Below are 24,620 nucleotides of genomic sequence, written 5' to 3'. Positions count from 1 at the left end.
CTCTGGGGCAGGGGATCTGGTGGGCTGCTCCAGAGCCAGGGAGCTGGGTCTACAGAGGTGCAAGGGATCTGGGAACAGTTTTCCCAACAACACTGAAATATTCTGGCAGACAAGTTTTGATTCTGTGGAAAGTAAGTTTTCCATCAGACAATCATCCCTATGGAAAGCTCCGGGTCTGCTCTGCTGGCCAGAGCCTGTGAATCTGCTGTAGCAGCCGAGGGAAGCCGACACGTGTCTGGTGATGCTCCGGAGGAATGAGCCTGTGCTGCCCATAAGGCTCCAAGCATACAGAATACGAAACTGACAGCATGCCCCCTCTGTCCCTCCCGCCAGGAGACGGCATGAGAGCTCTCTACTCCCTGTCAGGATACAGGGGCAGACGGTACCTGCCCAAGGAGACACAAGGTGGGGGAATGTCCAGAGAGCACCCATCCCAACACCCATAAAAGAGGGAGATGAGGAGACAATCTCTCCTTCCAAGAAAGTAAGAAATTAGGAGGAAAAGAGAGAGATGCCTGCCTCCCTACAAGCAGCTGAGCGCACAGAATGGTGAGAATGCCAATGTACTTGCCATGACTGAAATGAAATTTGGAGCCTCCAGGCAGGACTCAGGGACAAAACCTGGTGGGAATCCCAGCTAGAGGGAAATTGATGGCTCTCTCACTATATCTGTAACATACATGGTATCCGCATGGCTCTGGGGTCCCTGGTTTACCTCGGTCCCTGCTGCTGGGTCTCCCGTCTTTTCCACAGACCTCTGGTGGTAGAGTTAGCTCTCTAGCTAGTAGGTACCTGGTTAGTTTTTCAAGCCCTGGTGCCTTAATATATATATTTTTTTAGGAAGATGTCACATAGGCTGGATGGTGCCCAAGGATAATAATCAGCCCCACAATACCTTGGCTCGGCAGTGCAGAGCTTTCCTAAAGCAACTGCCGCGTTCTTTTGCACAGAGGTTTTCTTGGCTTCACCACCTGCATGTTTTAATAAGATCATCACAATGTTGGAATTCAGCAGGGATGAAGCAGCTCCAGGTACTTCGAAGCATCTGCTTAGGCAAAAAGCAGCGTTCCCCACCACCATCTCGTTCTCGGAGGCCAAGAGCTTCAGCAACACATCAAACTCTGGGAAAAGAGAAAGGAACAACTTGGAAGGTACGTCCAGCAGAGGGCCAGGCCCCAGAGACACCAGCAGAAATAGCTCTTTGAAAATGGATGGCAGAATGGAATAGTGACATCTGATACCATGGTGGCTGCAATAACTAGTCAGCACTGGAAACTGGACAGAGAAGAAAATGCAAATGAAAAGGAGAGCATGAAGCATGGCAACACCCCATCACATGGGGCTGCCCCCCCCAGACCCAAGACACAGTTTTGGGAGGAGTTGCAGGCTGCTTGCTCTGTGGAGCGGATCGCCAAGCACAAGATCTTGGTATCCGGGAGTAGGTCAACCAAGTCGCTTGTGCTCATTTCACTGAGCATCACTGACACCAACCCCTGAGGAAACAATCTAGTCTCCCATCATGGCTCAGTGGCAAATGGAAAAGGAGGGAATGAATTGCATCAACCTCCTCTTCTCCAGCTGAGAGCCAGGTGTGGTTCCCATGCAGAGAATTAATACCATTCTGAGTGCGATCAGAGCGGGGTCTGACAGCTGTGCAACAAGCTCTTCTTTCCTCTCCCCTGAGCGTCCTCCCTTCGCTGCACTCCTGCTGGCCACGGAGTTCTGCACTGAATCTGAAATTCAAAGTCCAAGCCCCCTTCTGGCAGCATAAGCTCAGTTTATGCATCTACAGCCGTGCTAAGATGGAAAGCCACTGCCCTAAGACCACCACCAAAAAAAAAAAAACAGAACCAGAACCAACAAAAAAGCGCAATGCAGACAGCCAGATCCTCAGGTGGCCTAAATCAGCACAGCTCTGCCAGCTTCAGTGGAGCTATGCCAATATACACTAGCACATCATCTTGATACGGAGCTGCGGCGCTGTTGGCAGCTCCTGCAAACAGCAGCAACATCTCCTAAGGCCACAGGTTCCAAACAGCATTCAGAGAGGCTGCTTTAAAAAAACACAAACAAACAAAAAAATGATGTCCTTCTCATGCTGAAGATCCCCCACGGGCTACACAAATCTGCTCTGATTTTTCTTACATCGTCCCTTCTGTTCTTCCTAATCACATCATCCTTTCTCTTTTGTTCTGCTGTGACAATAGCTCCCGAGAAGCTGGGCTGCTCCAGACCGCAGCAGGGGCACCAACAACGATCCATTTCAGAAGCTGAACTTGCTAGCCCGATTGGAATGCAGTTTAATGTCAGAGAACTACAGCTTGACCTAAAAGGGCTCCCGGCAGCAAAACAAAATCTGGACTGCTGAACTGAGCTGACAGTATAATGTGACTTAGCACAAGATGAACACCCAGAGCTTGGTTGGAAAGCATCACATTGTAGCATTATTAGTAACATGAAGAAAGGATGTGCATCTCTCCACACACCACATCAATTAACAGCACTTACATGGGGTGTAAAAAGGAGAGAAGGTGCTCTAAGTGGCTTTTAATGGGCCAGAGTCCTTAGGGTTCAAGTTCCTCTTGACTTTGAAATCTTTCCCTTGATGCTACCAGGAAAGAAAGCTCTCAAATATTTCTTTGTAATTGGCTAGTGAGAAATAAAGATCTAAAAACCTAGAGATCTGCTCTGAACCCCCTGCAAGAATGAACTTGCAAATAAATAAACCCCAGCTTCATTATGCTGTTTCCTTGTCATCTCATCTTCTCACATTAATAGGGCACCACACTGTATCTCATTACCCAGCCGAACAAAAGGGAAAGAGAAGCATAGAGTTTGGAATTAAATGATCTTTTACTTTTATCAACATGATCTGCACTCAGTCTGTCCTTAACAAAGAGTTGGTTAGTCATGCAATTAGGATTAAGGTCTCTGGAGTTCCTAGAGGAAACTCCAAAGCACTGAGCCCCTGTGGGACAAAGTTTTACTCAGTTCTGCATCTGAAGTTACCAGACACAGAACAGCAGAAGCAGGTCTTTTGCTTCCAGACTGTTGGGGCCAGTGGATCAGACAATGGCCTGTAAGTCAGGAGATCTAGACTCTATTTTCATCTCTCCCATTGACTAGGTGGGTGACCTTGGGCAAGTCTCTCGACCCCTCAGCTTAGTTTCTCCATCTGTAAGTGGTGGATAATAACGCCTGTCTACCTTTGCACAGTGCTTTGAAATCTGACAATGAAGAGTGGCTACATGCGGGCTGGTTATTATTATTATTAGTAGTAGTCAAAGAAAACTGAGGCAAGCTTAATTTATATAGATAGAGGGAGCAGGATGAAAATACTATAAAAAGATACCTACAGAGCCATAAGAATTAGTCTGACAGGAAGGAAAGGGATAATCCATATTAGCGGAGATCATCAAAATAAGGTGGTATGGCCCAAGAAGAGGAAAGAGAAAGATGTGACACCATGCATCTTTCTGAGCGCAATGAGGCATATCTGAGATTGGAATTCGCTGCTCAGAAAGAGAATCTCAACTACAGCAATAGCAACATTCAGAAATAGTAGAGGCAGATGTCTACTGCGATCCAATAATGACATTGGCAGTTGGACCAGGTGATCCAAAAGGTGCTGGCCAGGTTCAGGTATAACACAGGCATTCTAAGGTCCTGCAGAGTGGAATGGACTAAAGCTAGATTTTCAAATGTTCTGAACAGTGGTACTGCACACGATCACAACTACATATTCAAGTGCTGATAACTCAGAAAGACTTAAAGGCACTAACACGAAGGAAACGTTTGTGGTGACACTCCTTCCACCCTCTTATTTTACTTAGGCCAATCTTTCAAACTTGCAGTCCAAGGGAGCTGGAGCTGCATGCTACCTCTAAAAGTTAGGCCACTTTTTCAGATGCCTAACTATGGTTTAAGTATCTTTCTTCAGCTGCTGCACTGGGAAATCTGAACCTATTTCTTTAGCCTTTTCTAGTAAGCTGCTGACTGGATTAATTCCCGTTAAATGTTGTTCAGTGTATTTCTCCCAGTCTGGGGATCTGCAGATCAAGCCATTTTACTAAGCTAAGTGCAGCCTCCATATTCTACATTCATTATCTGCTGTGCACATTTCCACTTGCACATGGCTGGAAGGCAAATGAAGCACTAAGCTAGGAAGTGAAATGGTACATTTTTCTGTAAACATGGTGGCATCCGTATGGGAGTTTAACAGAATTAATGCTCAGCTCCATTTTAGAGGAAAGAGTGTTTCTGTGATGGGAGCCCTGGGATAAACCTCTGCATTCAATCTTGGGCTAATAAAGTTGTCACTTACTTTTATCTGAGTTCACCACCTCCTCTCGAGCCTGGCTGTTGCTTTGAGTACAGACAGCAAGGGTCTTTATAGCATAACAGGATGTGGTCTGTCCACCAGCCTGGATTTTAATTAGGATTAAAAAAAAATACATATATAATTTACAGTCCACACATCACAACTTTTGCAAGAACAGAGAGAACATCTCAAGTACTGGAAGGTTGTTTGTGGATGCTTTATGCCTGGGCATAAGTATCAAATCAAGATCCTTCTTGGAGATGCTGATATCTCTTTTAAACCCACCAGCTCATAACTATGCACAGAAATAGACTTTCAGCAACTCAAACCCTCTTGCTATAATCATCTGACCTTTGACAGGACTATATACACCGGCAGGAATAAATCTGCTACGCAAATTTAAATTAAAAAAGAGCATTGTCATAAATGAATAGCTGATAAGGGAATAAATCCATCAAAGGGCTAGATTTACTACCCCACAAAGGTCTTTCTTTATACTTCCATGTACGAAACTCATTTGTTCTCTCTGCTCTGTGAACACTGCAATCTTAAATCACTTCAGGAGATGAAAAGCTAGTGCATCTGCCATTGAGTCACCAGCCCACTGGATATCTTTTGTTTTGCAAGTGACATTTGAAATTAAGAGCTTTGAGCACACACACATGGGCCACATTAGCTTCTATGTTCTTAGATAGCGCTCAAAGTGGCAAAAGCCATCTTCTCCCTGCACGGAACACACAGGTACGACCAAAGTCAAAGCTCTGGTATTGGACTCATTTCAAAATTGGTAATTAACTCCGTTACCATGCCAGTTACAAAAGCTGAAGCTGGCGTTGTACTTTTCCATGCCACTTATTATTTGTATTACAGGAATACCTACAACCCCAACCAGGCCTGGGCTCCGAACTCCTGGATGCTATACAGACATATTAAAATCACAGCCCCCTGACTTGTTCCACCGTTCATTTAAGATTCAGTGGAAAAGTTCCTGTTTACTTCCATGGGCTCTGAACCAAGCTCCCTATATTAGGATCCAACTGGATCTGCATCAGTGGACTCCTGTGTTTGCTGAGAGCCCCACTGACTGAAGTTGGGCTACATCTGAGCACAGGTGTCTGCCCCACATGGACAGTTACAGAATTGGGGACTTAGTTAAAGACAAGAAACAACAGACGGGTGAAACACGGGCAAGGGAGAAGGCAGCATGTGTGTATGCTTTTGTATATACTAGCTATGTGCATACTGTCTTTTTAACACGCTGTTCAGCAGGAGTGATCACAATCCCTACCTAAACCTTCTCAGCTGGCATCACCACAGAAACGAGTCTTAAGAAAGGATTTGAAGGGAGACTGGTTGTGGCTTTACAGACTTTCAATTAATTTATTTCACCTTTGAAGCTTTTGGGCATTGGATAAGGACACTTTTCTGAATGTTCAGTTAGTGACATAAACCCAAATGATTTATAGGGGATGTAATATCTATAAAAGCAATGCCCTGTTTCCAGTCAGTCCTGTAAGATTCCTCTGTGTCTCCTTCACATTTTTACAGGTGAGGTTCTCTAAACAGAGAAAAGAAGAACACGTAATAAATATAATAGGGTGGGATTTCTTCAGTCCCAGGGAAAACCCTGACTCTGTGGGAGTGCTATGAAGTGGAATCAGTTCAGGAAATTACCTTCAAGAATCTAAGCATTCTCTTCACCACACCTCCTGTCACCGCCTCTTCTACTGCCATTGAGCTCGCTGGCAAGATGTGACTTAGAACCCCAATGGCTCTCTTAATAAAAATAAAAAAATTAAAAGGTAATGACTTTTCTCTTAAGCGATTACGTCTTTCTGCCCTGTGCTCTTTTATTAGGCGTCCCAATAAGTCCTTTGTTTGTGTAGGTGGCTGGGTAAGGCCAAAGTGGGAATTAAAGGGGCAAGAAAAATATATATCCTTAAGGAAATGTTATTACAGAACAATAGCTTTAGCATGTTGCTCATTTTAGTATCTAGACCCAAACTCAGCAAAGCTCCTAATGGCTCAGCCTAGGGAGAGGTGATTCCAAGCTTCAGCATGACTCCCGCCAGCTTGAACTATGGGAAGAGTTAAAAGCAGCTCAGTAGAGCTACCACTGTTTCGGAGTGGTAGTAAGTAAAATAGATCAGCATGGCTTGCATTCGTTCAGTCAGAGGAGAGATATTCCCAGCTGACACCACATAAGCGCCACCAGCTTGCCTTGGAAGAGCTGGCATGAATGGGAGTTACACACATGTATGGACTGGGGTACAATACCCTGGAAATGATTCAAGCACAACAGCTGAAACAGAAGACACCGAGTCTGCAGTTGGTGCTTTGCTTCTGGATTCATTTCTTTGCCTATCTCTGGAAGAATTTTAATAACTAAAACCATCCTGGTGATAATACATTGTAAAAAAACTTCCCTGACAAGATGTTCCAGTCACAGAACACAGAGAGCCTCTTACATCAAAATAAAAGTCCAAAACAGAGCAAGGCAGAGAACTAAGTTGAATTTGGGTTCTACATCAATAACACATTCAAAAAAAAAAAAAATCTTGGCTTTAGGATCATTATGACCTTGATCCTGATAGTGCAGATTACCTTGACTGGGGCCACAGAGCTAAATCCACATGGGTGCAACAGCTTGACCTAAAGAATTCAGTTGTAAATTCAGGGCCTGAAGCTGCGAATTTAGTGCAGGGTTGGTTACACAATCTTCCCTTAGCTCATAGGTATCCACTTACCGTCACAATCCTTCCATCTTTACTACCAAGCAGAGACAAACATCTCCTGCTAACATCCACAGCATGCTCCTGAAACAATAAGCAGTATTAGAAATTCAGGTCTAAAGGGTCACAATCAAGCTTTAATTAGAAATGGCATTAAGAAGGCAATCACATGGCAAGGAAGCTTTCAAGGGAGATTTCCACAGCCACAATTGACAGTAAGGTGCCTAATTGCCATTTGTGCAGTTGAAAAATCTCCCCTTCAATCCTTAGGGCATGGGTAGTTTTGGCTTCACTGAGCTTTGGATCAGGCCCCAAACTTGCACTCAGGCAATGTAGTTGAGATCGTGAAATAGAATACAACCTTTCCTTGGTGGAGAGGAATGAATGTGCATCATTCAGATTTCCACTGGTCAGGCTGTAGAGAGGAACTTTACACTGTACTTTCTGCCACAAAATATTAAGGAAACATTAAATGTTTATGTTAAAAAAGAACGTAATCAAAAAGGATCCCAGAGTTCTCCTCACATTAATCATTTTACAGAGGGAAAAAGGGGACAGGGTGAAGAGCCTTGGTAGAACAGAATGTTAACTGCCCGGATGCTAGCTCTTGAGCCCCGAAGTTCACTCCCATGTCTGCTGTGCAACAGCCATTTGAAACAGATGTTCCTGATCCGTAACAGTGTAATTAAACTTTCCTTCCCAACGCAGACTGAGAGATTCTCAATATCCACCAGTAGAATGACCACAGTAGTTCTCCTTCCAGCCTCCTAGTCCATTTAAATGCTTTGAGATTGCAAAGACTCCCATTAACTTCAGTGGGCATTGGATAAGGTCCAAATACAATAATGAGAGAGAAAGGGGCTGGAACTGTTCCTGCAGCTTTGAGGCTTCAGGTAAGTGGTAAAAGCAATCAGGAAGCTTCTTCAGAAGATCAGTAAACTTTGCATGCCATACCTGAATGACCAAATTTGATTCTAGGGATAAGTTCATCATCAGGCCCAGCACTGCGAACAAACACTCTTGGTATCCTGCTGAGTTGCCAGTGAAGCAACACTCATCCTACACAGAGAAGAAGAGACTATTCAGCATCTGATTCAAAATGAACAGGTTCAAAATCATGGATGTCCTCAGCCCACCTCACATCTGCCTACCGATCAATAATTGTCAGACGCTATGAGATCTCTGCAGGAAACACTGTTGAACTAGTAGTATTCATTAAGTTAATTACCACAAGCTTTAAACAGGCCTGCCAGCATTCCTGGTTTTCAGCCATCTGCAGTCGGATGACTGCATCAGCACACAGGTCCCCCATTGTGTCAATGCACTGGGCAAGGGCTGGCTGGTTCACCTGGTTGACGGTTTTCTTTAAAAACAAGAGTAGAGAGAAAGAATATTCAGGACAACAGTGATAAAACAATAATAAAGTGCAGAATACTCCTTTGTCATTGTTATTCCTGCTGCTTTAGCTGTGGAAACAGGAACTCTGTAATTACTCCTCTCATATAAATCACAGAGGTGCATCATACTTGGCAAATTACCTTGACTGAAGCCACAGAGCTAAATCCCTGCATATCGTTTTGAAAATTTACACCAGTGGGGAACTAGCAATTGTCTCTCTGCCTCTTGACCTTAAAATGATAAAACTCCCTCCCCCACCAGATCGTGTCCAAACAGCGTGACAGACCCAAGGGTAGTGACAGTTAACAATTTTAACATATTTTCAAAGGGAAAACAAAAACAGGTGAATCCCAGCTATTGTTCCATTTTCTTGTCACTCATTTCAAACAGTAGAGAGAGTTTTTCCTTCTCATTATATCCATTTTTGTCTAATGCAACCCATGCCTAACCTGAACCACCTCCTGCTATTCCAGAGGCCTATTAAAGGACTATGCATTTGAAATGTGAATAAACTATGGCTAAAGAAAAGATCAAACCACTAAACCCATTTAATTTGTGACCTAAAGTTGTCTTCAGATCCATATCTCCCTAAATAGGAAACATGTAGAATAAAAATCAGTCAATGAGACATTTGAATCTGGGACAGGGTGAACTAGTTAGTGACAAGTGTATCCAAAGTCACAAAAAGGATTGGGGGGGGAAAAAACCCTCACACAGGGTGAAATCTTGGCCCCATTGAAGTCAATGGAAGTTTTGCTACTGGCTTTGTTAGAGCCAGGATTTCATCTCAGGAGTTTTGTAAAGTTGCTTTCTTACTTCAGAGCATAAGCCAACTTCTAAATATTGGGGAGGAAACTCTCCCTAGGGGTAGGATGCCCTGTAGCAAGCAGTTGTGGGATTTCTTGCAGCTACTGGACTGGAAGGATCCTGAGATGATTCAGCATGGCAATTCTTACATTCCTAGGACTGAAGAATCATGTGAATTCCAGATGTGAACAATCAGCCCCAAGGCTAAAAGGAACTGATAGAGTAGAAATTATGCAAACAGCACTTTTCATGCAAAATATGGAAAAACTAGGCTCTTTCTTACCAACAACTGTGCGAACAGAGGCAAAACACTTGTGGAAAGTTTGATACGACACTGGATTTTGAACCTGTTGGCAAAGCAATATTCATCAGCCAGTTGTGGATCTAGACAAAATTAGCACAGAAAAATGCACCTTGTAGCAACCAAAAGGCTGGCTCTAATCTTATCCCAACTGGAGAGGATTCAAAATAACAATATAAATGCAATTTTACACAAAACCATACATCCTTGGTTTTCCCAATATCCGGTTTTAATTTTGCATAAGAACTTCTTTACTATGTAAGAGTTAAGGAGTGCCCTCAGCCACACTTGTGCAAATCCAATGGAGTGACACTGGTGAGAGTGGAAAACCTCAGGTTACTCTCTTGTAAAAAGTGCAAGATGAAAAAATCCTTCCATTTTTGCCAAGGCCTTGTATTTAATAGCACAAGCATGAAATGGTTCTTTGCCCTATCAGACACATGAAAAGAGTATTCTATATGCAGCTCCGCAGGTTGTTTTTTTCTGACTTAGCGTTGTATATTCTGAGGCTAATCAAATGACCTCACAATTCTAAAAAAGTGAATGGTTTCAGTAGTACAAGTTACTTTTCCTCCTTGATTAGGTTAGATAGCAGGCTCATGGCAGAGCTAGCTCTGTCATCCATAACACTGACGAATGCAATCAGCATCTGCAGCCACCTGTAAGAAAGTTAATAATGCTCATGTCAGATAGATTATACAAATATGCACCAGGGGTAACATTTACAAGAGCACCTAACTGATTTAGGAGCCTACGTCCCATAGAGATTTAGGGCCAAATCCTCAGTTGGTTTTAATCAGGAAGCCAAGCTGATTTACACAGCTGAGAATCTGGTGTAAAGTTTTCAAAAGCACTTAACTGATTTAGGAGCCTAAATCCTTTGACTTTGAGAGAGATTAAAGCTTAGTCACTTAGACTCATAGACCTTAAAGTCAGAAGGACCATCATGATTGTCTAGTCCGACCTCCTGCACAATGCAGGACACAGAACCTCACCCATTCGCTCCTGTAACAGACCCCTAACCTCTGGCTGAGTTACTGAAGTCCTCAAATCATGATTTAAAGACTTCAAGTTACAGAGAATCCACCACTTACACTGGTTTAAACATACAAGTGAGCCGTGACCATGCACCTGCAGCTCTCAGTGACTTCTGTTGCAATTGTGGATACACAACACCTAGGAGAATCAGCTGAACGTGTGCATTTTGAACACCTGACTCTTTTTTGACAATCACGCACAGACTCTTTCTTCACAAGTAGACACAAGGAGCTGTCATGATATTTTACACCATGAAAAAATTAATTGACATTATTATTAATAAATGCATCCAAACTTTCCTTCAGACATGGCTCATCTCTTTAACCTTCCTTTTGATTAAAAATGTCTCTGGATTAATGTTGTACATACTTTACTAAAGTGTATGTACATCTGTTTAATCTTTTCTGCTCATCAATTATTTCCAACTATTTCATTTAAACCAGTCCATTAAAATTTATTCTCTGTTTAATTGTAGCAGTAGGCAATGGTACAGTAACAGAGATAATTGACTGTGGTTTCTTTCTCCGTTCAGTGAGTCATTGCAATCCTCTGAAAAAATCATAAATTTCAGTTACTGGACAATGAGAGACTCAGCTTGAAACTCAACACATTCAAAGATAACCCAATAAACTCTTGATGAAGAGAGAGAAGTGCACATATTTGATTATCACCTAAGGAAAGGTTACTTGAGAGGTGCCCTGAGGTTATCTAAACTTTTCCAGTAACAAGCCCTTTTCTATTCAACTGTGAAAACATGCTTGGTTGTGAAATCTGCCATGTGCTGCAGAAAGTTAGGATGTCTTTCCCCACATTGCTAACTATCCTAAGTTGAAGCATGTTGCATGGTATTCCTCTCACATTGCTGCTCTCTTTGTTTTAGTGCGTTTGCTCAGCTGGGCCTGCCACTTCAGAAACTGTCCAGGAATAGTTCTGGTGACAAGCTGAAGAAATCAGGCATGACTTGGGGGAATTCAAGAATTTTTTTGTTGTTAGTTTGTGAACTTAGTATTGGTGAAAGGTGCCTGAAGCGCTCTAATACCCTGTGGTTAGGTCACTAGCCAGTGGGCACTGGAACGCAAGAGACTTGGGTTTAAATCGCCTGCTCAGCCACAGACTTCCTGAGTGACCTCAGATAAGTCACTCAGATAAGTGACCTCAGATAAGTCACTTGGTCCCTCTGTGCCTCAGTTCCTCATCTGTAACAGAGGCAATTGCCTCACAGGGGTACAGTGAGTATAAAAGCATTAAAGATTGTGAGGTGGAAATGGAGGCCACATAAGTACCTAAGATGGGTAGACAGCTGAAGTCCAAGCTTCCCTGTTACTGTGCCTCACCCCTGATCTGGGGATACCTTTAAGGAAGAGTGGAGTTAAGTATCCCTGGCCTAGTCAGTCTCCGGCCTCCAATGCTGAGGCAGACAACAATTGTGCCAATTATTGCCACCTGTGTTGGTGATTTTTGTCTCCTGAACAAGAACACAGGAAGTGGGATGAGATTACCATATTCATTTGACAGAGGTCACGAAATCGCCATCAGAGGGAACTGACTTTCAGCCACTGTTCACCTGGGCTAGGTTCAAATTCATGAGATGTTCTGTGCTGTTGAAGTCACGAGCCAGAGCTATAGAAGACATTCCCTGTTTTCAGGCCAAAATTCTCTCCAACATCACTGCAGCCTTCAATGCATATGTGGCACTCTGCCCAGTTAGTATCAAATATGACCATGGGAGCCAGTAGCAGAGCCAGGTTTTGAGCAGTGGTGGAACCACGGGGCACGTGATGGTAATCAGTGGTGCCACTTTAATTATACCTGTTGACTTGAAAAGATGCCACAAAGTCTGCCAGGTGGGAAGAGTCACTCTCCCATTAGCTCTGCCACTGGAGGGAGCCACAGAAGGTCCACCCAAGGGAGAATTTAGCTTCTGGACACCTGTTTTGCCTGGACCAGGGGTCGGCAACCTTCTACTTGCAGCCCATCAGGGTAATCCACTGGCGTTGCTTCCCGCAGCTCCCACTGGCCGAGAACAGCGAACTGCAGCCACTGGACGCTGTAGGGGGCTGTGCCTGCGGATGGTCGTAAACAAAACATCTTGCGGCCCGCCAGTGGGTTACCCTGATGGGCTGCATGCCAAAGGTTGCCAACCCCTGGGCTGGACTTTATTTTCCCTTAGATAAGATGTGGATACTGAAGTGCTCCCCCTATGGCTTTGGATGACCTGGAGATAATGGTGTTGGAAATTTTGTCCAGGAATCCAATAATTCTAATCTAGTTGATTTGGGCCATAAATTTCAACTTCCTGAGTGACAAGGCTAAGCATGAGTTCCTTGTTGTATGTTATCCTTTAGCTGTGGACTGCAAGTGTACAACTGTTTATGGATTCTAGCAGAATACAGTACTTGGTTAGGTTCTGGTGCCTGATCAGCAGACTTCTTCCATTCTCAGTCTGAGAGTACAGAGACAGCAATGCCAAGCTCTGCTTCTGGATATCAGGCACGTCAGATGATAGCAGCACGGGGAGCTGCACATTCACATCAGGGTGAGTTAACAACAATCGCTGATTCTCCTCTGAAAAAGAAAAGGTCTGCGTCGTACATCATGTGCCATAAAATCCCTCTACAGCAATTAAATCAGAACCTGTAGAAAATCATTCAAATGTATTATTATCTTTATTTCATCCACTTAGGGCCCTTACTCTACATGACTGGCATACAGGAGTGTTCATGTCACATAATATCATATCAGGAAAAGACAAGGCTAGAGTACTGCCCTCCTCCATCCATTACTCAGACTCTCCAAAAAGGACAAAGCAGCTGGTCCCTTAGCATATTCACGCAATATTCAAAATCTGCTGTCATTTGCACCAGTTCAACCTCTTGGATATTAGCTGGGTCACGTGGGGTGTAAATAAATGTGCATTTTGGCCCCAAGTCTTCAAAATGTTCAATATTTTCCTTCTGTGCCATTTGGTATACCATCCCTTACCTTGCTATTCCCTTTCTGCCTACCTACAACCCCTCTAGAATTACAAGATTGAGGGTCCCGTTACACACCCAGTATGCTGTGCAGGTGAAAACAGATTTTCTGGGCCTTAACAAGGTATGCTTTATCATGCTACAGTGGCACCTATTTATGGCATTCAGCCATGCATTGCTGTAACTGGTTTAAGAAAAAGGACCTCAGTTTCCAAAAAGAGCATAAACAAAAAAAAATATGGATCTTCCCATGAGTTTAATACTATTCCACAGAGAAATTATACATGGAGTCTCACCACCAATATTTTGCTACCACTCTTGGTATCTGCATGGAACTTCCAGGGCAAGAGAACAAAATTTTGCTTGCACTATTAGATGTCCTCTGGCTTCCCATTTTACAAGAACAGATAAGAAAGTGCCAAACTGTCTGTCTGTCTCAATGGGCCCTTCATACCATATAATAAAATGGAATGAAAGCTTCAAAATTAGAAGAATGGGCAGAATGCAAGCCAAAATCATCCACAGTCAGACACAATGAGCCACAATTTTAATTTAAGTAGCTACAATGTCAACAGAGCTATGTTGATTTACACCAGCTAGGTATCTGGCCCTCTGTTTTAAAAGTTAGGCCGGACTTCTCCTTGCTGTTCTGCACTGGCTTTGTTTGTTGAGGTGCACGTGTGCGCAGCCCCAGAAGGGGCTGGTTGCAAGCCTTTGTTGCTGCACACCACTCCCGACATTAGCTAACTAGAGCTAGAAATTCCAGCAAACAGGGAAGAATTTGCTCCTGACAAATAGGTACTAATGATGGAAGACATGAACCCAAGACCAACTGATGACCCCAGAACAGCAGCTCACTTCAGCCTCTGCAATAGCTTTAAGCCATCCATTAAAATGGATAATAATTTCATTGCCTAGGGGATCCACTGCCATAATTGTATTTTCTGCTAGCTCTATGCCTGCAGCAGTTGCATCTGACCTGTAAATCTGTGGTGTGCTACAAGGTCTAGACCCAAGTTCTCTGGGGAGTGATATTAATTGAAAACAATAATTTCAGATGTCCTCAGTGCCATATTAGCAGTACATTAACAATGATTAATGCTGATTACACAGCCTTACCATTCCCAGCACAGACTGCTTGCCAGAGGATGAGAAGAGAAATTGACAATTCCACTTCAGCGGTGTTTTTCTTTGCTACAGAGAGGCCCCTGAAACGAAAATATTTATCTACAAAACAGCAGAGGAAAATGTGGAGTTAGAGAAGCCCATGGGGTTTCTCTACCTGAGGATCTGCCCCAGGATTTTTTCTTTAAGTTCTCAAGCTCCAAATCTGGCTATTTTAATAAACATGTTTAGGAACACTGGTTCCATTTCCCAGTCAGATTCCTTTGCCACTGGCTTTGATATATTGCCTGTATAAACTGGCTGCTTCATGGACCCCTGCTGAGACAGAGTTCTGAGCTCATCCCTGCACTCTATGGATCAGTGACAGCTGGGATCACCAAGAAGCCACATACTTATGTGGGTATGGGGGCAGATTGCTTCATATCTCAAGCAACCACCAGTGGCTGACAGAGAGTGATTCTGATAGACTCTGAAGGGATCACCATCATGTAGCCTTATTTGGAATCCTAATGCACCACTCCCATCCATTTCAACTTCTTGGGACCACCTCAAATCTCTGTGCTAGACCAGTCTCAAACCAGCAAAAATTTCTGGTCTGCATAACATTTTGCAGCCAATACCTAACCGAACCTTTCCAAATATATCGCCAATGAGTCCGTCATCTCTTTCCCAAAAGAATTTCAAAAACCAGATTTCAGCACTAAGCAAGTGTCTTTGATCTCATGCAGAGCATCTATCCTCTCATCCATGAGGCAGACTGAATAGCAAAGGGACTTAAAGTCAAATAAGGTCACTAGCTCCTTTGCTTGACTAGTAAAGTAAAATACAACAGGCAGCCAAGAATATACAACTGATAAGCAGCAGAAAATATAAATCTTGGAGGATGAGCCTCTCCCTCGATTATAGGGCTGAAACGGAAATGGTTTGTACAGCTCACATTACAGCGCCCAGAAATGGTTGTACAGCTCACATTACAGCACTACGGAGCCACATCTCCAGAGGGTATAAGTCAGCATTTGGCATCAGCACAGCTCCATCCATTTACCCCAGCTACGGACCTTGCCCTCAGTCCATTAAGTAACTGAGTTTCTGCATTTGCAATTCTTTTATGTTAAGTTTTACAACCCTACTCTCATCTTCGCAGCTACACAGAGAAATGAAAAGGACTAACCCTACAGGCGTACCCAGGAGACTAAATCTGAAGCACAGCAGGTGTTTTGTCCGTTATATCCAAAAGTGCATTATTTGTCTGAAGGTCAAATAGAAGTCAATATAGTGAGACATGAAAAGGCTGTCACATTATCTTTTGATCATTTCATCTGAATTTCATGAGAGGCGATTGTGTTTCTTAAAAATATCTTTTCATTTCCTCATGTTGTAATACCGCACTGTTCTCCTTACGAGATCCCTTACCGTCTTATGACCTTATTGTCACTGATGATACTGAATCCATTGTTTGTTCTAAATAAAGTTTGTTCAGTGCCTGAAACAAATTCAGAGATAACCACATAAGCCCAGCAATCCATCTGCCTGATATATCATGAAGGCACACTCCTGTTCTCTGGAAACAGAGTGTTAAGTGACAAGGTTCCAATCAACCACTTTGGGGAACAAATTATACATATTTATATCGCAAAAAGGGAAAATCCTCTAAAGAGTATTTGGAGCAGAAACAGCACTGAAGTTAAAGTATATACACTCTGATTCATGTCTGTAATTGTACAGAGTGACTGACTTAATTTAAAAAAAAGGAGTACTTGTGGCACCTTAGAGACTAGCCAATTTATTTGAGCATGAGCTTTCGTGAGCTACAGCTCACTTCATCGGATGCATCCGATGAAGTGAGCTGTAGCTCACGAAAGCTCATGCTCAAATAAATTGGCTAGTCTCTAAGGTGCCACAAGTACTCCTTTTCTTTTTGCGAATACAGACTAACACGGCTGTTACTCTGAAACCTGACTTAATTTAAAGTGCTTTGCAAGGAGTCAGGAAGATTTAAAAACCAGTCAGGCTTTGCAAATCAATTCATTTCATCTGTGAACTGTAAACATTTTTAAACAAACAGCTGTTAAAGGATCCAAATCAACACCAGAGTCCACATGGGACTGGAGGTGATAAAATAGGAAGAACCCAACCATCTCACTGAGTCCAGGCCCTTATTAAAGCAGAATAGAGGTCTGAGAGAGAGGACCTCTCACATACTGGATGCTACACAGTTAGAAGAATGTACATTTAAAGGGCCAGATCCTCATCTGGTGCAAGTTGGGTAGCTCCATTGGGAATTGGCCTAAAATTTACAGTATGCTTTAAAATTAAATCATAAAAAATCAGCTCTCCCTTTACTTATCTTGTTAGACCAGAGTTTTACAACAACTGGTGATACTCAACCACCTGAACTCTTTGCTGTAGATTTAGCAACATTATCAACACATGCATGGTTAAAACTTGAACTCAGAACTTGTCAGGATTTCAGTAGAGATGAGTCTAAACTGTGATGTTCACATCTGATACGCATTTGTCCAAAGTCTGAGTGGCTTTGGGTCTAACATTCTATTTGGAGCCCATTTAAAACCTTTTCAAATTCAATGTTCTCTTCAAAAGGCAAAATGTTGGTGATTTATCTGATCATTTACATTATGTTAACAAGGATTAATTCACTATCCCAATGAAATGAACAATAGTGGCCAGTTTCAAAAGAAAGCTAGAGTACTGGATACTGACTGGATTCACGTGGTTACAGTTTACCATACATTCATGGGAGAAGTTTGCCATCTGGGTTTGTTACTGAACATTTATCCTGATTTCCCAAACTATGGGGTATCTTCTCCTTTGATGTGGCACATATCTCCTCAATGGTCTTGAGAGTTAAGAGCAGATCTCCCATTTAGGGGGAAAGAGAGCTGCCTTTCAATATTGACAAAGTAAGCTCTTCATGTTATTCTGCACAGCATGCCCAATTTGCACACAATTGTGCTCAGATTTTAGGCCCAAAAATGTGTGACTGTTTCATACATGCATTTACTGGCCCAAAACTTTTGAAATATCAAGCCCATAATGTACATTTTTTTAAAAACAGAGGTAGAGTTTTTATAGGCCTGATCCAACTCTCATTAAAGACTGCCCTCTATTTGAATCATGCCCCAAATTAGCACATTAGACAGACAGATTTGCATAAAATACTTACAATCTTTTATTGATTCAGTCAAAACTCTAATCCCGCCTGCATAATAAAGGATATTCTGGTCAGGTCTATTGAGTTTCTGGAGCAGCTCTTTCACAGACACAGCAGTATACTTTCCAGACTGAAATTCCTCCAGAGCTCTCTCTTCCTCTTTTGCTTTTTTTTCCTGTAAGTCTACTTCATTCATGCAGTCTTCAACACCAAAAGAAAGAGAAACTAAAAATGAAATTCAGTAAAGAGGCCACAAATTCTTGATACACATTAAGGACAGTGAGGAAAGAAATGAAATGCCATTTGATATCCTGATGTTGACCAATATATCTTGGGAAAAACATATATAATCACATTGGCAATATGTATTATTGACACCACATATATTAATATGCATTAAGCATACAATATCAGTATAATGTTATATTGTATATATTTCTAGCAGTTACATATCTTAAACTGGCCTATGTCTTTCTATAATCCTGTTCATTTATGCTAAGAATCCTGCAACACTTTTCAAAGTTGAAGTCAGCTTTGGCATGAGAAAATAAGAAGCTTGTCAAAGGCAAAATGTTCTGCCCCGCAACAAGCTGGGAAGGTATCTTCACAGGCCAGTCCCTGGAATGCCAGTATCGAAAACAAAGATAAGGAAGGTACAAAACAACAAATTAAGAAACTGGCACAAATGAATGGGTTGGACTTTAGTGAAGAGTTTCGGTAACTTGTAAAATCATCCAGTAAATACTCCTAGCTAAAATGCATAACTTGGGAAGCACTTCTGTGTAAGGTGAAGGTAACAACATAGCACAAGACAGCTTCCTGGAAACTAGCATTGTATTGAACCTTTTGTCCTGTGCTATATTATTACTGGCTTTTAGCAATAAACCTGACTGATATTGGTTATTTGGTCTCTTGACTATATTTCATAACAAACCAAAGAACAGTCAAGCAACTGACTATATCATTTATCAATCATGTCAACTGTACAGAAAGATTGCGAGGCAAAGAGGGAAGAAGTGGCTCAGTGATTTGGCGCAACATTCTACATTCTGCACATAGGCCAGTAAAAGTAGAATGACTCTTAGCTGTGGCCAACCACGGGAAAGGTTAGAGAAGAGAAGTTAACTGGAAGAAGAAACAGCTGGATACAGAAACTGGATGGAAAGAGTCCATAGAGAGACTTAAATTATAAACCAGCCTTATGTATTCTAAGTTCAGTTTTGATGACAGGATAAAGGTACCAGAAGGACCCTGATGTTAGACTTCTTGCCTTTAAATAAAAATAAAAGGGGTACTTGTGGCACCTTAGAGACTAACCAATTTATTTGACCATAAGCTTTCGTGAGCTACAGCTCACTTCATTGGATGCTTATGGTCAAATAAATTGGTTAGTCTCTAAGGTGCCACAAGTACTCCTTTTCTTTTTGCGAATACAGACTAACATGGCTGCTACTCCGAAACCTACCTTTAAATAGACTTTCCTTCTGAGGATCAATTTCTAAGATCTTCTGATAGGACTTCCTGGCCTTAATAAAAGAAACCCAAGGCTATATGGTTAGTTGAAAACAAAACGGAAAAGATTATGCAAAAGATATCTAACTTGACTGGGTCTGACCTAAGACCTTTTGAAATCAATGGACTAACTCCCATGGATGTCAGTGGACTTTGGATTGGGACTATAGAGCTTTAGTCTTTGTTCTTCACTCCCTGCATTTTTTTTATTTAACATCTCTAATCCAAGTCATGACTCTGAACTCAACAAGGAGCAAAACATGAATTCAGACCCCCCTTCTTCTGGACTCTTCAAATCTATGAAGTTGGGGGATGCTATTTTTTTACAGCCCAGAAAAAATTAGCTTTATAATATACAATAGAATCAATCTGCAGCAAGGATGGTTAAACTTTCATGGTTGAAAACACCAGGCAATCTTCAGTCAGTATGTCATTTTAAAATTAACAAGATAGTCAAAATATAAATCTAAAAATCCATCGTTGGGAAAAACAGAATGAGCAGATCATTCTCTGCGAGAAATGAACAAATACCAGCCAACAAGTTAATAGCAAAAGAAATGCAGCTACAAAATACAGCACCAAATGTCATGATAACTGTACATCTTAGATTATTTCTCTCCCAGGTCTAGCCTCAAAGTATAACCAATTTAGTAATTTCATTTTAAAAAATGATTAGAAAAGTTCTTTTTACTGATTAGAAAATAAAATCAAATTATATTTTAAGAACATTCAGGTTATAGCTACTGTTCAGCATAGGCAGGAAATGTAGAATTAAATGGTCTATACAACACTTAACCCCTTCAGAGATTTGGCAAGAGTAAAATTAATATTAGGGTCTTCACTAGCATACTCCACCTTAACAAATCCCAATGTGCTACACTGGGATCACTTCACCCACCACTGAAATGCAGCCACTTCTGAGTGAAATGCAGCAATAACTGCACCACAGACTCCTGTAATAACCAGAGGAATGCCACCTATAGAATCACCACCACCTTTCCTGCAGCATGGACATGTTCTTTGGAGATCTCCCAAATCCTAACCCAACCTAGCCCTGCTTTAATTGAGGAAGGCAGATGGGGCCACTGCACAACTTGCTGGTATAGCTACAAGTCACATTCCAGGGCAGAACTGGCGCCAATTGCTTATGCCCTGATCTGCTCAAGTGGCCCCCTATTTGCTTTTTATTATAAGAACTTTCCTGTTTTAATATTGGGTGGGGACTATTCCTGCTTAGGACCCCCAATGAGCTAGCGTCAGGTCTGTTCCATGACCTACCATGGCAGCATCCAGTCCAATCAACAGGAACCTGTCCATGCTTTTACTGCTTATTGGTCAGAAATGTGGGACGGAGAATTCGGTTATTCTGTTTCCATCCAAAACTGACCAATAATTTAAAAAGACAGAACCACTACAAGTTATTATTAAAGACTAATACAAAGTACGACAGTGAGGAAGGGAGAAAAAAAAATCAAACGTACAACACAACAGGGAATAATTGGCTAGGTGGTAGTACTGCTAAAAAGAATCTAGGGATTCTCGTGGATCACAAACTGATTATGAGCCAACAGTGCGATGCAATTGTGGAAAAGGCTAATATTTGGGGGGTGTATTAACAGGAATGTCGTATCTAAGACACGACAGGTGGCTCCGCACTGGTGAAGCCTCAACTGGAATAGCATGTCCAGTTTTGGGTGCTACACCTGAACCTGATAAGAGACTTCAAAAACGTGTTAAGGACTGCTATAGAGAGGACAATCAATCGTTCTTTATGTCCACTGAAGGTAGCACAAGAAGTAACTGACTTAATCGGCTGCAAAATAGACTTAGTTTAGTTATTAGAAATAACTAAATAATAACATTTTGTCCCCCAAGCAACCAATGTATGACAAGACATTAGCATAACATGCTATCATAAGTCAAGTGTTTAAGACCATTTCTCTCTCTTAGAATCATAGAATATCAGGGTTGGAAGGGACCCCTGAAGGTCATCTACTCCAACCCCCTGCTCGAAGCAGGACCAATTCCCAGTTAAATCATCCCAGCCAGGGCTTTGTCAAGCCTGACCTTAAAAACCTCTAAGGAAGGAGATTCCACCACCTCCCTAGGTAACGCATTCCAGTGTTTCACCACCCTCTTAGTGAAAAAGTTTTTCCTAATATCCAATCTAAACCTCCCCCACTGCAACTTGAGACCATTACTCCTCGTTCTGTCATCTGCTACCATTGAGAACAGTCTAGAGCCATCCTCTTTGGAACCCCCTTTCAGGTAGTTGAAAGCAGCTATCAAATCCCCCCTCATTCTTCTCTTCTGCAGGCTAAACAATCCCAGCTCCCTCAGCCTCTCCTCATAAGTCATGTGTTCTAGACCCCTAATCATTTTTGTTGCCCTTCACTGGACTCTCTCCAATTTATCCACATCCTTCTTGCAGTGTGGGGCCCAAAACTGGACACAGTACTCCAGATGAGGCCTCACCAATGTCGAATAGAGGAGAACGATCACGTCCCTCGATCTGCTCGCTATGCCCCTACTTATACATCCCAAAATGCCATTGGCCTTCTTGGCAACAAGGGCACACTGCTGACTCATATCCAGCTTCTCGTCCACTGTTACCCCTAGGTCCTTTTCCGCAGAACTGCTGCCTAGCCATTCGGTCCCTAGTCTGTAGCAGTGCATTGGATTCTTCCATCCTAAGTGCAGGACCCTGCACTTATCCTTATTGAACCTCATCAGATTTCTTTTGGCCCAATCCTCCAATTTGTCTAGGTCCTTCTGTATCCTATCCCTCCCCTCCAGCGTATCTACCACTCCTCCCAGTTTAGTATCATCCGCAAATTTGCTGAGAGTGCAATCCACACCATCCTCCAGATCATTTATGAAGATATTGAACAAAACCGGCCCCAGGACCGACCCTTGGGGCACTCCACTTGACACCGGCTGCCAACTAGACATGGAGCCATTAATCACTACCCGTTGAGCCCGACAATCTAGCCAGCTTTCTACCCACCTTATAGTGCATTCATCCAGCCCATACTTCCTTAACTTGCTGACAAGAATACTGTGGGAGACTGTGTCAAAAGCTTTGCTAAAGTCAAGAAACAATACATCCACTGCTTTCCCTTCATCCACAGAACCAGTAATCTCATCATAAAAGGCAATTAGATTAGTCAGGCATGACCTTCCCTTGGTGAATCCATGCTGGCTGTTCCTGATCACTTTCCTCTCATGCAAGTGCTTCAGGATTGATTCTTTGAGGACCTGCTCCATGATTTTTCCAGGGACTGAGGTGAGGCTGACTGGCCTGTAGTTCCCTGGATCCTCCTTCTTCCCTTTTTTAAAGATTGGCACTACATTAGCCTTTTTCCAGTCATCCGGGACTTCCCCCGTTCGCCATGAGTTTTCAAAGATAATGGCCAATGGCTCTGCAATCACAGCCGCCAATTCCTTCAGCACTCTCGGATGCAACTCGTCCGGCCTCATGGACTTGTGCACGTCCAGCTTTTCTAAATAGTCCCTAACCACCTCTATCTCCACAGAGGGCTGGCCATCTCTTCCCCATTTTGTGATGCCCAGCGCAGCAGTCTGGGAGCTGACCTTGTTAGTGAAAACAGAGGCAAAAAAAGCATTGAGTACATTAGCTTTTTCCACATCCTCTGTCACTAGGTTGCCTCCCTCATTCAGTAAGGGGCCCACACTTTCCTTGGCTTTCTTCTTGTTGCCAACATACCTGAAGAAGCCCTTCTTGTTACTCTTGACATCTCTTGCTAGCTGCAGCTCCAGGTGCGATTTGGCCCTCCTGATATCATTCCTACATGCCCGAGCAATATTTTTATACTCTTCCCTGGTCATATGACCAACCTTCCACTTCTTGTAAGCTTCTTTTTTATGTTTAAGATCCGCTAGGATTTCACCATTAAGCCAAGCTGGTCTTCCGTTGCCTTATAATGCCAAACAATGGGCAGACATATATTCTGCTTATTCTTATACTGGTATAAACCTTATCTAAGTTGCTAAACCAATGGAGTTACTCCAGATTTACACCAGAGTATTTAAAAAGAGAATGTGGCTCAACCCCAACAAGGTTTGTGCAGCTTACCTCATTGTAGTCCTTCAGGGCCAGATGAGCTTTTCCCATATGGAAATAGGCTTTAATACATTTTTCGTTGCACTGCATTAAAAAGAATTAATCAAATAGTTTAGAATCTTGAATCATTACACGCTGCTGCCTAACCTCCTGGCTAATAAAGTTACAGCAACTGCCCAAAAACCTATAAACATGGAGTGTGCTGCACTTTGAGTGAAGCTAGCTGACTTTCAGTTAATTGAATAACACTTAGGCTGCCCTCTGTAATACAATCAATTGCTATCATACGGAAATTTCTCAGTATACTTTTCATTTCTATTCATACAGAATACTACTAATACACTCAGATCTGGTGTAAGTTGATGTAACTCCATTGATTTCAGCAAAGATACACAGATTTACACTAGCAGAAGACATGGCCCCACATATTCGACTTTTCAAGCAGGAACCACATCCATATTTGGGAAAAGCAGGGTCACCCTTCTCCCACAGCACCCTATAAACTGCAAAACGTAGACCCAGTCTCACCATTTGATAGCCTTAGGCCACAATTGGGAAGAAATCAACAATATGACATTAATCATACATACAAACTAGTGGTTTGATCAGAAATAAGAACATGGACCCATACTCCGCATATATTAATTTTTTTTAAAAACCTGGGACCATATCCTCTGTGGGTGTTAACTAGAATACTGTCATTGACTTCAGGATCATAACTTACATTAGATGAGGATCAGGACCACTGTTCCCTCATACAAAAATCAGATGTCAAGAATTATAACATTCAAAAACCAGTCGGAGAACACTTCAATCTCTCTGGTCACTCGATTACAGACATAAAAGTGGCAATTCTTCAATAAAAAGAACTTTAAAAACAGACTCCAACGAGAGACTGCTGAATTGGAATTAATTTGCAAACTGGATACAATTAACTTAGGCTTGAATAAAGACTGGGAGTGGATGGATCATTACACAAAGTAAAACTATTTCCCCACGTTTATTCCCCCCTCACTGTTCCTCAGACATTCTTGTCAACTGCTGGAAATGGCCCACCTTGATTACCACTACAAAAGGTTTCCCTCCCCCCCCCCCCCCCCCGCTCTCCTGCTGGTAATAGCTCACCTTACTTGATCACTCTCCTTACAGTGTGTATCG

The 24,620-nt window shown here is 42.4% G+C and overlaps 1 protein-coding gene across 4 annotated transcripts in view; it reads right to left on the bottom strand.

Moving 5' to 3' along the window:
* The window catches only part of TTC12 (tetratricopeptide repeat domain 12), a 35,123-nt gene that overhangs the window by 1,284 nt on the left and 9,219 nt on the right, over positions 1-24,620 (bottom strand). For 3 of the 4 annotated variants that reach the window (XM_073320843.1, XM_073320841.1, XM_073320842.1), the window contains exons 8-21: positions 23,475-23,546; positions 19,332-19,392; positions 17,879-18,067; positions 16,108-16,177; positions 14,689-14,777; positions 12,994-13,162; positions 10,126-10,218; positions 9,542-9,605; positions 8,282-8,416; positions 8,008-8,112; positions 7,069-7,137; positions 5,996-6,097; positions 4,325-4,424; positions 896-1,121 (exon numbers count right to left, since the gene is read on the bottom strand). In XM_073320843.1, coding sequence (XP_073176944.1) covers positions 896-1,121; positions 4,325-4,424; positions 5,996-6,097; positions 7,069-7,137; positions 8,008-8,112; positions 8,282-8,416; positions 9,542-9,605; positions 10,126-10,218; positions 12,994-13,162; positions 14,689-14,777; positions 16,108-16,177; positions 17,879-18,067; positions 19,332-19,392; positions 23,475-23,546 — 1,544 coding nt within the window. The remainder of the gene's footprint in view (positions 1-895; positions 1,122-4,324; positions 4,425-5,995; positions 6,098-7,068; positions 7,138-8,007; positions 8,113-8,281; positions 8,417-9,541; positions 9,606-10,125; positions 10,219-12,993; positions 13,163-14,688; positions 14,778-16,107; positions 16,178-17,878; positions 18,068-19,331; positions 19,393-23,474; positions 23,547-24,620) is intronic. The other variant, XM_073320844.1, reaches the window with a different exon arrangement.

Source organism: Lepidochelys kempii, chromosome 22 (assembly GCF_965140265.1).
Source record: "Lepidochelys kempii isolate rLepKem1 chromosome 22, rLepKem1.hap2, whole genome shotgun sequence".
Lineage (NCBI taxonomy): Eukaryota > Metazoa > Chordata > Testudines > Cheloniidae > Lepidochelys > Lepidochelys kempii.
This window is presented reverse-complemented; position numbering and strand designations above follow the sequence as displayed.